Here is a 16,562-nt window from a genome sequence, read left to right as displayed (position 1 = left end):
TTGGGCCTACAGATCTTCGGTGATGTCACTACAGTAACGAGTCTCGCTACTCGACCTGTCAGTAGCTAATCCGCAGTTGAACTCAGCCCATGCGCTGCGGCCCTTACTGTGGACCGCCTTGATGTATGTATTCTGTATCCACGCCGTCCATCCGTTTTCCCGTTTATTTTAGGAAAATGAAGCATATCTATGATATGTTCCACCTGATAATTAGATCTACTTCATTTTTATTTTATTTCTTGATAATGTCCCACAATGATCTAGAAAAACAAATGGACAAAGGGCATATAGAATAGGACGCGGATTACCTACCGATGGGTTGAGTAGGGAGACTCGCGACTGAAGTGACGTCACCCAGTTCTGTGGCCCACTATGATGTATGTGTTGTATCCACACTGTTCATCTATTTTGAGATATTATTTTAGGGCATAAGCAAAAGAATGAGACAGATAAAAAGATGTAGTGGAAAATAGAAGGGAGAGGGATTCCCACAGTTGAAACTATCCTAAGGCCGACCATAATGTTTATTTGAAATCCAGCCCGTTCAAAAGTTAAAAAAAGACACGAAAGAAGGGAAAACACAAATATCAGCTTGATCTAAAACTTTTGTGGCCTTTAAAAGTTTTTTATGGTGGGCGTCATTGTCCCCACTGTTTTTTGTGCTAGGGTCCACTGGAGCTTTGCATTTAACTTATTCTTTGGATCTTGCCCTAAAATGACCTCTCTCCAAATAGATGGATGGCATAGATACAAAACATACATCATGGTGGGGCCCACGGAACTTGGTGACGTCACTTTAGTAGTGTTAACATTTAATCAGCATTGTATTTAGGGGTGTACATAGAGTTGAACCGAGTTGAGCTGGCCTCAGCTCGACTTGGCTCGGGCACTAGCTGACCTCAGCTTGAACTCGGCTCGGCTCAATCCTCGAGCCTGACTAGCCAGCTCGGCTCAAATTCGTTCAGCAGCTTGGGCCAGCTCAGCCGAGTTCGCCATTGAGGCATTTCCACAAACACTTGAACCGCACCTTCAAAATCCCTCTGTATGTAAAACAAAAGCAATGGTTTTACAGATATTTTATCAAACGCCTTCTAAGCAACATAAAAACCAAGAAAAACTACGGAAAAAAAAAGGTATTTGTTTCATGTACATACCTTCCTTGCTGCCAACTACACTTCGTTGAGTCATTTTATCAAACACTTGGTGAGCAACATCAATGGCAAAGTAACCGAATCACCGAACTGGTTCAATCCGAGTTCGATTCGAGTTGCATTCAATCCGAGTCAAGTGGAGCTGGGGCCTACACGAACTCATTTTCGAGCTCAAAAAATCAACTCAACTCGGCTTGAACTCAACTTCAAACCGAGTCGAATCGAACTTTTTCAAGTCGAGTCGAGCGAGCTAACCGAGCTAGCTCGGTTCGTGTATACCCCTAATTGTATTCCTGAGGTGTGGCTCGGTCCACCTGAGATGCGTACCTACTCTGTTTTTATGACCTTGATCTAAAATGGGTGGGCATTGGGTACTACTCCCACCAGGATCTAGCTAGAGATGGACAGTCCTGCCATGGGCTATGTGGGGTCCATTGTAATGTATGTGTTTTATGCACACCATCCATCCATTTTGACAAATCATTTTAGGTGATGATCTAAAAAAACAAGGCAGATCAAATGCTCAAGTGGATCACACCACAGGAAATAGTAAGGATTAAATACCTACCACTGAAAACCTCTCTGGGTCAGAGAAGTTTTGGGTCAAGCTAGTACATATATTATCCCTCCATTCAGGTCTACATGACCTTGTGAATAGGTTCGGTGGGCCTTATGAAGGTTTCAACGGTGGGTAATGGTCACCACTGGTTCATGTGGTGCATTCAACTCTAGCCTCCAACCTACCTCCGGAATGGATAGAGGTGTACACAAACCGAGCTAGCACGATTAGCTCGCTCGACTTGACTCGAAAAAGCTCAATTCAACAAGGTTCGAAGCTAAGTTCGAACCGAGTCGAGCTGTTTTTTTAGCTCAAAAATGAGTTCGAGTCGAGTTCGAGCAGGCCCCAGCTCGAATCGAACTAGTTCGGTGACTCGGTTACTTTGCCATTGATGTTGCTCACCAAGTGTTTAATAAAATGACTCAACGCAGTATAGCTGGTGGCAAGGAAGGTATGTACATGAAACAAATACCCTTTTCTTCTTGGTTTTTCTTGGTTTTTATATTGCTTACAAGGTGTTTGATAAAATATGTATAAAACTATTGCTTCTGTTTCACATTTAGAGGGATTTTGAAGGTGCAGTCCAGGTGTTTGTGGAAATGCCTCAATGGCAAACTCGGCTCGAACTTGGCTCAAGTTGGCCCAAGCTGCTGACCAAACAAAGCCGATTTGGCCAGTCAGGCTTGAGTACCGAGCCGAACCGAGTTCGAGCTGAGGTCAGCTAGTGGCCTAACCGACTCGATATGAGGCCAGCTCGACTCGGTTCAACTTGATGTACATTCCTAGGAATGGATGAATGACTTGAATAAAATACATATATCACGGTGCTCTCCACATAACCCCTGATAGGACCCTACGTCCCTAGCTAGGTCCTGGTGGGGTTAGTACCCAATCTGCGCCCCTCTAAAATAATCTGGAAGAAAAAATAGACGGCCTGGATATACCATATATACATTGAAGTGAACCCCAGGTCTGTGTGACCTATTCAACAGGTTGGATGAAAAATAAACACTATGGTGGACCCTAGAAAGTTTTTAACGATCGGCTTTCAATCACTACTGTTTCTTATGGTGTGTTCCACCTGAGATCTGGATCTGCTGCATTTTTTTTGCCCATGCCTTAAATGATATGAAAAGATGGATTGACGGCATGGATAAGACACATACATCATGGTGGGGCCCACCAACCAGGAGCCAAATCCCTATGCAATCCGTGTCAGAGAAAAACGCTTGGATTTGTTTTTGTTTTTTGATTTTTTAGGATTTTTTTTTTTTAATGAAAACCAACTCATTAAAGACATTTACATGTAGGTACTTATTTTAATTGGTGGGCATTTTTGTCATTTTAAGAAAAAAATTAGATTTTAAACTTGATTAATAAGGTAGCTTAACAAAAACTAAATTTAAAAAGGTATCAGAATGTAAATAACGTATTAATGAAGTACTATTTTGTAAAATTTCAAAACGTAATAATTATTCAATAAACTATTGAAACATGTATTTTAAATGTTTAAATATCATCTTCCTCTTTAAATTATTAAAAAGCCTAAGATATTGATGCGTGCAACTCACCCCATCTACTCTATACATACTATGATTACTTTCAAAAAAGTGAGACAAACAACTTGACATGCATAAAATCCACACCATCCATCACATACACCACCCTTTTTTGGCAGTTGATCTAAAAATTCAGAATGATTCAATACTCAGGTGGGCCACTCAAAAAACTATACCGAAAATCTCTAAACTCACATGGTATGGACCACTTGAGTATTAGAATGTTATGATCTTTAGTTAATTCTTTCATCCACATCATTTGAATGAATTGGATGGCATATATATAACACACATGTCCTCTATAAAACTAATGATAGGTATGGTGTGGCATACTTCAGTTTTAGAGGAGAAATTTCCGACTGTAAAGCCACCTTTTAACCACCGTCTTTTCCGAACGCTCCGAAACATTACTTTCTCAGGCTAAATCATTGCAAACGGATACACTATTTCAATTGAACATACCCTTCCATTTAGATATTGCTACGGTTAATAACCGTATGTGGATGATCGACCCAAATAGCTACGGTTATAATCCGTCACTATATGTGCATGGCAGAACCATGTAAACCACAAGGTTATTTTCATCTGAAAATAGTGTGTCCGTACAGAATTTTTTTGTTTAGAAAAGTAAAGTTTGGGAGCGTATGGAAAAGATGGTGGGTAAAAGGTGGGATTTACAGGCGGAAATTTCTCTCCAAAACTTTCGTGGTCCATTAGTAGACAATGACCACTGTTTTTTATGATATGGTCTATCTGATAGTTAGATTTAGATTTACTTATATATATATATATAAAGCCCCAAAATCATTTAGAAAAGCAAATGGACAAAGTGCATATAGAATACATACATCAAGGTAGGCCATGGTTAGGGGCCACACTGTAAAGGGTGAGTACAGGATCTTTAAAAAGTTTATAGTGGTAAGGTGTTCAACCACCACTGTTTCTTATAATGGGGTCTACTTGAGTTTTGGATTTGCCTTATTTTTAGCTCATACCAATAATCTTAAAAAATGAATTGACCGTAGGAATAAGACACATACATCGTGGTGGGATTCACCAACCAGCAGCCACATCCCTATGCAATCCGTGTCAGAGAAATACACTTGGATTTGTTTTTTTTTTTTTTTAGGATTTTTTTATGACGACAACTAACTAATGATATTTACATGTAGGTACCTATTTTAGTGGGCGTAAATTTTTGTTATTATAAGAAAAATTAGATTTTAAGCTTGACAGGAGTTATGAAAACTAATGGAAGGTACCCTTTTGACAACAACTTGATTAATGTGGTAGGAAACTAAACTTAACTTTAAAAGGTACCTAAACATAAATACTATATTAATGAGATACTATTTTGAAAAATTTCAAAACAATAATAATTATTCCATAGTAATTTCTATGAAAACTATTGAAACATGTAAATATCATATTCCTCTTTAAATTATTAAAAAGCCAAAATGATGGATGCGCGAACTCTTCACATACCATGATTACTTTCACTAAAGTGTGAGAAACAACTTAACATGCATAAAATCCACGCCATCCATCACGTACACCACCCTTTTTTGGCCCTTGATCTAAAAAATCAGGATGATTTTTTTTTTTCCTATCATAAGATGAAAAAGCAAAATTAGGATGATTCAATACTTAGGTGGGCCACCTAAAAAACTATACCGAAAATCTCTAAATTCACGTTGCATGGCCCACCTGAGTATCAGAATGTTGTGATCTTTAGTTAATTCTTTTATCCTTATGAGGCACATAATATGAATGAAATGGATGGAATATAAACAACACATGTCCTACAAAATTAATGATAGGCATTTCATCCTATTGTATGGTCTACTTAGTTTTAGATAATGTTGATTTTTGAATATAATACATGGCTTTCCTTTTTCCCAAGTGTCAACTGGCGTAGTTACCCAAGCTCAGGTCAACCCTATTGTGAGTTTAACACCATCTATTCTGACCATCCAAATTATGGGTCCCATTTTCGATGGATCTGAAATCACATAGATCAGGCAATCTGATTCATGATCCAATTAATGGCTATCGAATTGACAGTTAGAAACAAAATAATGGTAGACTCTTATACTAGTTTATCACCACAATTTGGAAGTGTTAGTGACTGTCCTCAACTCTGATGTAACTCTATCCAGACCATCCAAGTTGTGAGTTTCATTTTCAATGGGTCATATCTCTAAAATGACACTGCTCAAGCAATCGTAACCACCCAATTAATGGCTATCAAATGGATGATTAGAAATAAAATAGTGAATGGTACAAATTACAAAGTAAGAAATCATATATATCACCATCTTCTCACTACATTCACTCAGCAGTTTGGACAGTCCAGATCGCCAAACAACTACAATATGTGGCCATCTCTGCACAGCACGCATGCCTTTTCATTCTTGACAAGTGGGACAGTTCGGTCCAGTCATCCAGACCATTGATCTGATGTGCCCCACTGTTGATGGATCAGGTCTCCGAAATATTGTTGTTACGAGCAATCTCATACTCTCTAATTGTGGCTTAGAGATAGACGGTTAAGAAACGAAATACACCAATGGTCCAGATTTAACTGAAAAGGTTCATATTATTAATTGCCAGATCTCCCTCCAGTGTGACTCAAGAGACCAATGTTGGCATTGTGCGTTTGATGCACTTTAACAAATCCCATCTTAAAAAGCCCACTCTTTAACAAATCCCATCTTAAAAAGCCCACTGGCATAACCTTTGAACGCACTTTGGCAAATCCCATCCCCAAAGTCACGCATAGAAAACTAATCCTAGTCGAGCAACAAAACGATCCAGACCGTTCATTAAGCATAGGCCACATTGGATGCACCTTGATCTACCCATCTATCAGGTACATATGGACAACATTTCACAACTGATATCAGTCACCTATATACATATGCAATTTGAGTGTGTGTCACGTGTAAAGAGCCATATGGATGGAAAGCTTGGATAAAACACATGCACCAATATGGGAGGGCCCATAGATGTAATGGATTTCAGATTCCACCAGAAATCCCACCGTATCTTCTACCAGGAGTTGATGATATGATATATGAACTAATCAGCTACTTCCCATCCATTTCAAACGCAGGATGGAATTTACATGCAATTCCATACCACCTGATCCCACATTCCAAACAGGCCCCAAAAGGGCAAGGGAAGGCCAAAACGACATGGACAAAAATTGTAAGAAAATACTTGATGTTGATGCGTTTGATAGTATGGAATGGTGGAACAATTCATGGAGCCCACCCCAGTTAATTGGGACAAGGCATAGATGATAATGATGAAGGTGAACATGATGCAGCTTACCTGATGAATGGTGAGGATCTCATGAAAGCTCCAACTACATGGCTCTCAGTGTGCGTGCCAACTAGCACAGCTCCAATTATATTTCCCAAGCATGCAGTAGTGGCTTGCTAAAATATCTTAATGAGAGAAATTGTAGCTGGAGGATGCACATAACACCAATGTATTCGGCTGTCATTACGGCCCACCAAATGGACATCAGTGATTCTCTCCCCACAATATATACTCCCGACGAGAATTAAAACCAACGTTTCTTCTTCTTTTTTTTAAATGAATGCGTGCATGCACTCGTGAATAAACACAGATGAAGAATGATCCACAGCAAAACCTTGCAAAAGGAATAGCAATAAGAAATGGGCTCCACTTGCTCTCTCATCATTGCCCTTGATAAATCACCCAAAGCGAGCATGAGGGCTGTTCCACAATCAATTTCCCAATATAGATACAGATGCTTGATTTTTTTAAATTAGAAAAAAAGGCCGGGAAAGAGATGAGAGTGTTACAAACAAACACTATACACAGCCGCTATATGCTGAAAGCCTGTGTAAATATGAAATGGGGCGCACTTGACATAAACAGCATATACATCGCTCGCAAAAGTATAGTTACAAGGTAAAAATGCTTCAAGCCTCCCCCAAGATCTTCCCAAGCTGCATGTATAGGATATGCTGCTCCTCGTGCGTAAGGTTCCTCAATATCTGCACCGTGAAACACATTATATGGTGCTCGGCCAAAAGCAACGAAGTGCATTCATTCAGCCCATCAATTGTACGGTTGGGCCCACCTGGTGGGGCCCCACCGTAGGATGGCTTTGAACCAATGTCAATTAGGGGTCATTTTTGGATAGAGGGAATCATACAGTAGAAAGAAAGCCATTCTTGTCTTGTCTAGATTATGGGACTGCGGTTCCAATGAGTTTGTGTTTGTATTGAAGAAAACAAGAGGGAGTTGGTGGTCAGAACCTTCTGAATACTGCAAACCAGGTTCCTAAAAGGAACACTTTGTGGCCATTGTTTAAGGAAAACGTTTCCAGCAGGAAACCTTTTTCCATTGATTCCATGCACCCAAGCACAGGAAACGAGGTCGCTTATGAAATCCTTTTTCTGTGAGTGGAGCCAGACAATGCTTAGATGATCCCATCTATCCAATTTGTGGATTGTAAATGGATAATCGCATCCAAAGGCCCGTATTTAATCGTGACCCCATCAGATGGTTATTTGATGGGGTCAACTTTGGGAGTGTATCCCACATCTACAATGGGCACCCAGCATTTAACAGTTTAGACCGTCAAAAGGTGGGGCCCACAAGTCCCTTTTGTTGGGCCAAGCAAATTGTTTGACAAAATGTTGAATAATTCCTCACAAAAAAGCCATGGACTTTCCATAGACTAAAAGAAAAGGCTGCCGTCCAGCTATTGACCGGCATCCACCGTATCATGTGCCCAAGTCACCTATGACCATCTGACATGGGTGGGTGATGAAACATGGGCCCAGCATATTCCATCGCCTGCTAAAAAGTCCAAGAGCTTTCGAATTGTACTGGGCCATGGCTCATCAACTGCTGCCATTCAAGGTGAGTGGCACGCCATGATCTGGTGTCCGGACCTAACAGCAGATCATTTCCCCAAAAAAACATAAGAGAAATTCTGAAGCATGTACTGACCTGGTCCAGAATCGTCTCAACTGAAAAGTTGTCACGCATGACAAACGACTGGTGGTAGATGTATGCAAACACGGCCATCACCATCTACAACAAGAACAAACAGAATAAATACATCACGTGGGACAGCAGGAAATCAACAAGCAGGCATCATTAAATGATTTGAATTCCATGGCTGTGAAGTTAACCCATACAAAAAAAAAAGAAAAAAGAAGAAGCATGTAACAGAAAACCCAGGGAATAACCAAATAGCCATTTTGCCTCTAACATGTCAGACACCAGAAAGGAAGAAGTGGGAAGATGGATACTTTGCTGAGGTTAAGGATTCCTTGCATGTAGAGCCTGTGGTTTTGCTCCCACGGGCCCCACTGGGGATGGGGATGCTCCCAAAAACTCCCGGACTGCAAGATCCTGTCTAATCTTTATGACGTTATCCAATCAGAAGCATACAAGTATGTAGTTAAGGAAAAAGCATACAACAGCGGTCCACACCCACAGAATATAGGCCAAACATCCCAGGTGATCTTAAAATCTCCAAGATTTTCAGGCCACCCTCCATCGATGGCAGAGCCATCAGATCAACTGACTGGCTAGCCAAACCACGGGACCTAAATGAAAGAAAAAATTTGTGCCCCATCAACCTATACATTTGTTGAGGCTCAAGACCCAATTACTCCTCTTGACTCGAAGACTAGAATACATAAAAGATGCTTAAATGCAATCATCAAATTATACAAGTGTTCTATAGAAACTTAATATAAGTCGAGGTTTTAAGACTCTGCAACACGGACGGATTCGCTCAGTCCTGAGTGGAGTCGTGAATCTGCTGAGTTGGGGGTGACTCAACCAAGTCAGGCCGAGTCAACCCCTAGTTTCAGTTTTAGCGTGTCCAAGTCAACTTGAACAAGTCATCAACCAATGATATAAGTTGACAGTTTGAAGCAAGACTTCCTGATGCCACTCACAAAAAATGGAAGGAGCATCTTCAAAGTAAACAATTTACTCCAACATGACAAATAAATGCTTGGACTCGCAAAAGGAATGCATTTCAAAATGGTTGGACAAGAAAAACTGATTTGATCAATCATGAAAAACTATGCAAGTAACAACACCAAAAGGAAGGCAGGGCCCACATGAAGGCCTTTTTTTTTGGAAGAAAACAAAGAATGAAAGACCAAGCAAGGGCGAATGGTTGCTCGTGGCAAACCTCGTTCGACTCTTTATTTATTTATTTATTTATTTTTGAGAGATAACAAAGAATTTGTTAAGAAACTCGCAAAAGCGAGGAAAGAATACAAACAGCACAAAACAAAAGAAGCAAACAAGGGCAGAGCCTTCTTGGCCGCTTTAACATGTGGAGCCCAAGCGAAAACAAGGCCCTTGATTATTAAAACAACCCCATCAGCTGAAACTACCTCATTCTACCGCCCATTCCGTTCTTTCCAAATGGCCTAGAAGATGGCCATAATGAGAAGTCTCCCTATTGCTTTTTCCACTTTACTCCCACCTTTACTATGCCAAGCCCACAAGAGAGCCTCAACAGACTAGGGCATCACCCAAGGCATATTGGCTGCGTTAAGGAAGTAGCCCCACACCTTATGCGCAAAGGAGTAATGAATAAATAAGTGATCAATCAACTCTGCATTCTCCATGCACATGAGACGTACGTTCAGAAGAATGAGAGACCACCATTGTAGGTTATAAATTGTCAACACTCTCTTTCTAGCCACCAACCACCCACATACCGCCACTCAGGGTGGTGCACCATAGAACCAATGATGGAATGGATGAGGGTAAGTGATGTGAAGTACTGAAGACATAATGGAGTAGAAAGATTGCACTGAGAATCTGCTAGAGGGGTGATCCGACCAGATCTTGGAATCATCTGCTTGACTCGAGGGGGACACATCCTTGAGAAGATCCAATAGGGTAGCAAATTCAGAAATCTCATCCTCCATCATGTTCCTTCGTAAAGTAGGAGTCCACACAACTGAATTACCAGACAGAGAGAAACAATGATGAACTAGGACAAAGCGATCCAGGGCCAAAGTTGCAATCCTTGGAAACACATCCTGCAGCAGTCTATCACCACACCAAGCATCAATCCAGAAACGAATCCACTTGCAGTTACCCATATCAAACGCAACACCATGACGGAAAAGATGTTCAATTGCCGCTATCGTCTTCCAAACAGCCCAGGCATGATACATATAAGACGACTTGACCATCCATCCTCCCTCCTGCAAACCATACTTGCTGTCAATAATGTCTTTCCAAAGCTTGCTCGATGTGGTTCCCATTTTCCATAGCCATTTACCCAAGCGCACGACATTAGTAAGACCCAAATACTAAATCCCTGCAACCCCATTTGAAACTAGCTTGCAGACCTTGCCACTTCTGGAATCTGCAAAGGAGCATTAGCAACTGAGGCGGTTTACATCTCTAAATGGACTTGGAAGCAAGCAACTTACATTTGAAAGGGTTGATGAACCGTTTGATTTTTAAAGGGCATAACTTCCCGCGTGCTATAACTAATGGCTCGAGTGGGAGGAGGTTTTTCCACATGTATTAGTGAAAAAACCAACGCCTTAGATGACAGAGCATTCAAGAGAACAAATGTCAAAGATTCGTGCCTTGAGACCATCCACGTGTTCATCATCGGCCCTTCACCAGTGCAGATACCTTTCTCCCCTGGACACGTGTCTAGCACTGATTTCACCACCATACCAGGACCGCCATTTGTCAACTGACGAGGCAACTTCAAAGGCGACATGTCCACCATCGCACCATCGACCGTGCCATAGCATCTCTCCTCTTGACACATCGTCTCCCGAGCCACCATAAAAAGTTGAACCTTGGCGCACCTGTCAGCGCTCGAGCTCTCTTTGAATTAGGTTCGGAATCCGAGCCAACAACAAATAGGTTCAAAGCCACGTTACCACCGACCAAAACTCTTGCGGAGCACTCAAACCCTCATTCACTAGTCTCACCTACCACCGTCTCGCCAATAGCAAGGTGACATATCATCAGGGTTGTTAATGGGCCGAGTTGGCCTGTTGGGCTTTCGGGCCTGGTCCGCTTTGGGCCGAGCTTGGGTTGCAATATCAGCCCCAAGGGCCGGGCTCGGGCTGGAAAATCGTGCCAGTTTCTAAATCAGGTTGGGCTTTGATGTAATGTATGAAAGCCCGTCAGCTCGGACCGGCCAACTAGGATTTACAATTTTAATTTTTTTAGTTTTTTGTTCTTCCATGTGAAATCAAAATCAGATAAATATCTTCCAAATTCAAAATCAAAATCCCCTCCAAATTCAAAATCAAAATCCCCTTAAAAAAATCCATCCCGCATCATTCTCCTAATTCAAAATCAAAATCCCCACCAAAAGTCAAAAACTAAAAACTAATTTTAAGAAACAAATCATGGCAGTGACCTTCCCACAAGCAAAGGTCAACCAATGAAGAGAGAAGAAGTAAATGATCAATGGTCCTGATTAATCTACTTCGCTCTGGCCACCCATGACTAGGAGGTATCTTGTTTGGCAGCAGTGGCACTAATCTCCATCCCCATGTCTGTCTCCCTTCCAACCGAAGCCCCTCTCTCTCTTGAATAGGAAAAAACCAACCTTAGGCGGTGGAGAAAGGCATCCTAGGACACTTCCCCAACAACTCATCCCAAACCCTAACTCTGTCTCAAGCCCCCGTCATCTACCCTTTAGAATCAGAATTTTGGGACCAGCCCACCTACATCTCAAGATCCGACCTGAGGCCCAATCCACTACACCATCCCCCAAGAACAGGCAGGTTCGTCTCTCCGTTTTCTACCCTTTTTAGGTATTAGGATCAGGCTTGGGTTGGGCCCTACACAAACATTCTAAGCCAAGCTCGTGCTAGACTATTTTGGCCTGTCACAAGTCCAGGCCGGGATTGGGTTTACTCTTAATAATGCGGGTCGGGCTAGGACAAAACTTGTCCCGGCAGTAGCCCGATCCACTGACAGCCATACACATCATCTCTATTTCAACCGGCACTCTGCTAGAACACCTAGGTTGCGCTTTGTCTTCCCTCAGCCGACGTTAGCCCTGACTACCCATTGGAGACAATCTCTCTGTGTTACCCCAGATTACACCCCACTTGAGAACAAGTCTCCCTTTCTCCTCCCTTTCCACCCTTAGAGACACCAGATCATTCCCCATTGCGATCTTAATAGAAGTAGGAGCTTCTGACGACCTTTTCTTCCTAATGAGTAGCCGAGCCACCCCCACCTCACCTCCCTTCTCAGTGGCCTCGTCGATGGAGATGGCCTCCCCCAAAGTAGATCTGACCTCAAGAAAGACCTCTGTAAACCACATATCCAAAGGAATCCCCCATACGAGGTACCAAACTTCTTCAAAGCCAAATGAAGAGTATTATATCCATTTCCTCAAACACTCTACCAAACCATCTCTATGAAGATTCCCTGCAAAATACAGTTTCTCCATATTCACTTCGAGGTGGACATTGATTCAAACCTCATTAGCTTCAGTTGATTTGGTTTTGAAATCACAATCCTTTATATTACACGATTCAACCAACCATGCATTGACATGCGATATAGTGGCTTCCTCCATGATAGCAATCAGGGACCATTGCAGAGAGCTCAATACGTGTTGTATTGCCTTCGGCATTACACGAATCACTCGTTCCTCTTTTTCTTCTTCTGTCCAAACCCATCTCCCCGCCACTTCTTCCATCAACAAGTCGTTCAATCCCTAGGTATTATAACTTCCAAAACTATACCCGCTTTTCCCGAATACCCTTGAAAAATTGATGGGCAACAACCCCTCAAGAAACCCGGAGACATACAAGATCGGATAGTCCGACAACGCTTTCCTATTGCTCCCTCCCAGCCGATTCCCCCTTCTCTTGACCTCGTACTAGTCTACTCCTGCATTTTCCTCCATTTCCTCGGAATCGGCAGTAATGGAATACATGGCCCCCATCACCATCTTTCCTTTCCTGGTCAAACATCCCTCTCCTATTCCGCCACTACCCAAAGACTTTGGCCTCGCATCGCTATTGCAATCTTTTACTCGCCACTTTTTTTTTCATCTTTTTCTGGTTCCATCACTACTTGCTATGAGAAAATGATACATCTGATGCAAAAAAAATAAAAATAATAATAACAATAAATAAATAAATTAAATAAAATCTAGATTTCTCCCATGACAGAAGCAAATGTTCCTTGATCGACAAAGTGGCCCACTTGATGCATTCGATGAATCCCCTTCCACAGTCAATTTCAGGTGAAGGAAGGTGATAAAAGACAAAGGGTTGATGAAATGCTCTAACCTTCACCTCAATAGGATTAAAAGAACCATGTCAAGGATAAGTAATCCTCATCCACATCACAGAGGCTTCAAATGCAATATAATATAATTTTAGCTTTGCTTTAAGCCAACAGAAACCTCCACACGCAGCCAAAATTGCAACCTGGCAAGTATGTGATCCACGATATGCATCAGGTGTGCCTCACTGTAGCAATGGCCTGGCTCAAGATTGACTAATCAGGTGGGAGAGACACGTAGGACAATGATGGACAATTAAAAAATTGCCAATGATCCACATTCAATGTACATGTTCGGCCCATTTGATACGTGGACAGGCCTATTTTTGGGTAGGTCATGTACGTAATGGTACCTACGTAATGCACATCTTGGATATCCAACACGTGCCAGGATAGAGGTACGTGTGGCTTACCAAATGCCACATGATTTATAGGATGACTGAAAAAATAAGAGAATGAGTAGTGATTACAAAATTAAACATTCTTGTTAGATGAGGCTCTGAAAAATACACCATTTTATTTGTGAGAAAAATTAGTAAAGTAGATATAACTTCTAACAATTGATTAAAACTTCACAGTTTCCAGCATCTTACCTGGCAATCCATTCTATCAGTAATCCCACCATGTCCAGGAATACTGTCACCAAAATCCTGAAAGAATTGAAGAGAAAGTTCAGAATCATGAAGTTCTCCTTTTTATCAGTCTGTTTCAGTGAAAGATTGATGAGGAGGAACCTTAATGTTAAAAGCTCTTTTGAAACCACTAGCAAAAAAGCCTCCAAAAGGTGCTATGATTGATGCAAATAGACCAAGAGCCAAGGCATGCCACTGCACAGGCAAAATTGGCACCTCTTTCCAAGGAAACTGTAACCAAATAAGATGACAATAAAAACTGATTAGATGATTGAGAATGAGTTTATGTTGCACTTAATAGCCAAAATGAGAAGCTTGGAATTACAAAATATCAACCAAATTTTGCAATGACCACATGCACTTCAATGCGCAGCTGCACATGCCACCTTAGCACGTGCATGTAACATCAGATCCTTGCATCAGGTGGGCCCCATGTAGATGACTGTCCACAAATCAGGTCAGCCAAATTAATCAGATGGATAACACATATATGAAAAATGTGCAGTTTAAGAAAATTTCCAAACATCCACATTCAGCATACATATGCATCAGGGGCCACCTGGTGTGTGGACCTACCTGATTTTTGGGCTAGGGCTAACCTCATGCATGGTTTGGATGTCTCATGCATGTCTGTATGTAGAGGTGCATGAAAACTTGCTATGAAATCCACTGCTCCCTTGTCAATGTGGTTTGGAGGATTGTACAGAACCAAGACCCAACATTACCATCAGAAAGCAAAAAAGAAGAAGAAAAAGGATTAAAAAAAAAAGTTTGCAATAATATGGAACGTAACTTCTTCTTCTTGTTTTTTGCAGAGTACAGAATTTCATTAAAAAGGAAAAGAGATTAGAAAGGGAGTCTCCAACAATATGGACTTTGGAGACTACAAGCTTTCCTAGCTAGATCATTAGCTGCATCGTTTAGCTATGCTGCCAACATGAGATGGTTCCTTTCAACCCTTCATCCATCCAATTAGACAATCACCAAGGGAAGGCTTCCACCGAGCTGGCCCAACTAATAGCAAGCTGAGTTATCCCCAATGGTAGATGGGGCCCTATTCAAACCATTCCAGAGGGCACCCAACCTCACTGGAATATGCAATTCCTATATGGCCTGCAAAGACTTTGCAAATCCTATCCTGGTGGTCCCTAATGATATCCTGCAGGACTAGGATTCCCTCTAAGGTGAATGATTTGTACATGGGGCACCACCTGTCCTCGATGACCTCCTTCCAACCTCTTCTAAGATTGTCACCATGAACAGCATCAAACTCCTTAGCAATCAAGGCTAACCAGATGATTTCTCTCCCTTATTGGTTGAATGCCCGATTTATTCATTCACACCAAGTGGACCACCATAGAATCTTTCCTCTTCTTGACCCATAACAAAATCCATGCTTCCAAGACGCGCCAAAAAAGGTCAAGTACATAGTCCCAAAGCTGCTAAGTGTACGGGCAAAGAATAAGGAGATGGCTCCCAGATTCCTCAGCAAGTAAACCCGAAAGGCAAGCATTAACAATGATCCTTCTCCTGCTTTGGAGGTGATCCTACGAAATGTTTTAAATATCAATGATATCGGCCAATATATCTTGTATCCCACGTGTAATATGAAACGGACCGGTAGTGCCGATATATCCCACATGTTTGATCCGGTGAGCATTTTCAATTTCCGATCCCTTTTTTTTTGTTGAAATTATATTAAATCAGTGTCAAATGGTTACAAATCCATCGGTTCTTCATGTTCTCCATGTTTTAAAAAAAAAAAAAATCCTTCAATTAGTTGTCAATTGAGACTAATTTCAAAGTATGTAAGAGTATTTGATAAAATGATCATCATCTACACTCTAATTTCAAATTTTGAGGGTAGGCGGTCCTATTTGGGAAATTTCAAAATTTTCCCAATTTCTCCAAAAGTGCTTGCAATGTTGCACTCCAAATAGGGGTGTACACGAACCGAGCTAGCTCGATTAGCTCACTCGACTCGACTCAAAAAAGCTCAATTCAACTCGGTTCGAAGCTGAGTTCGAGCCAAGTCAAACTGATTTTTTTTAGCTCGAAAATGAATTCAAGTTGAGTTCGAGTTGGCCCCAGCTCAACTCGACTCGGATCGAACCCAACTCGAATCGAACTCGGATCGAACAAGTTCGGTGACTCGGTTACTTTGATATTGATGTTGCTCACTAAGTGTTTGATGAAATGACTCAACGAAGTGTGGCTGGTGGCAAGGAAGGTACGTCTATGAAACAAATACCCTTTTTTTCTTGGATTTTATGTTGCTTAGAAGGTGTTTGATAAAATAGCTGTAAAACCACTGCTATTGTTTTACATACAGTGAAATTTTGAAGGTGCA

The 16,562-nt window shown here is 41.4% G+C and overlaps 1 protein-coding gene across 3 annotated transcripts in view; it reads right to left on the bottom strand.

Annotated features, from left to right (window-relative positions):
- Positions 1 to 6,914: 6,914 nt before the first annotated feature.
- LOC131219582 (phosphatidate cytidylyltransferase 1-like) overlaps positions 6,915 to 16,562 on the bottom strand; it is a 48,541-nt gene continuing 38,893 nt past the window's right edge. For all 3 annotated transcript variants that reach the window (XM_058214808.1, XM_058214807.1, XM_058214809.1), the window contains exons 10-13: positions 14,315 to 14,443; positions 14,174 to 14,230; positions 8,265 to 8,348; positions 6,915 to 7,300 (exon numbers count right to left, since the gene is read on the bottom strand). In XM_058214808.1, coding sequence (XP_058070791.1) covers positions 7,226 to 7,300; positions 8,265 to 8,348; positions 14,174 to 14,230; positions 14,315 to 14,443 — 345 coding nt within the window. In that variant the 3' untranslated portion in view covers positions 6,915 to 7,225. The remainder of the gene's footprint in view (positions 7,301 to 8,264; positions 8,349 to 14,173; positions 14,231 to 14,314; positions 14,444 to 16,562) is intronic.

The sequence above is a fragment of the Magnolia sinica genome, chromosome 11 (assembly GCF_029962835.1).
Source record: "Magnolia sinica isolate HGM2019 chromosome 11, MsV1, whole genome shotgun sequence".
NCBI lineage: Eukaryota > Viridiplantae > Streptophyta > Magnoliopsida > Magnoliales > Magnoliaceae > Magnolia > Magnolia sinica.
Note: the sequence above shows the minus strand (reverse complement) of the source record. Positions and strands in the feature narration are given on the sequence as shown.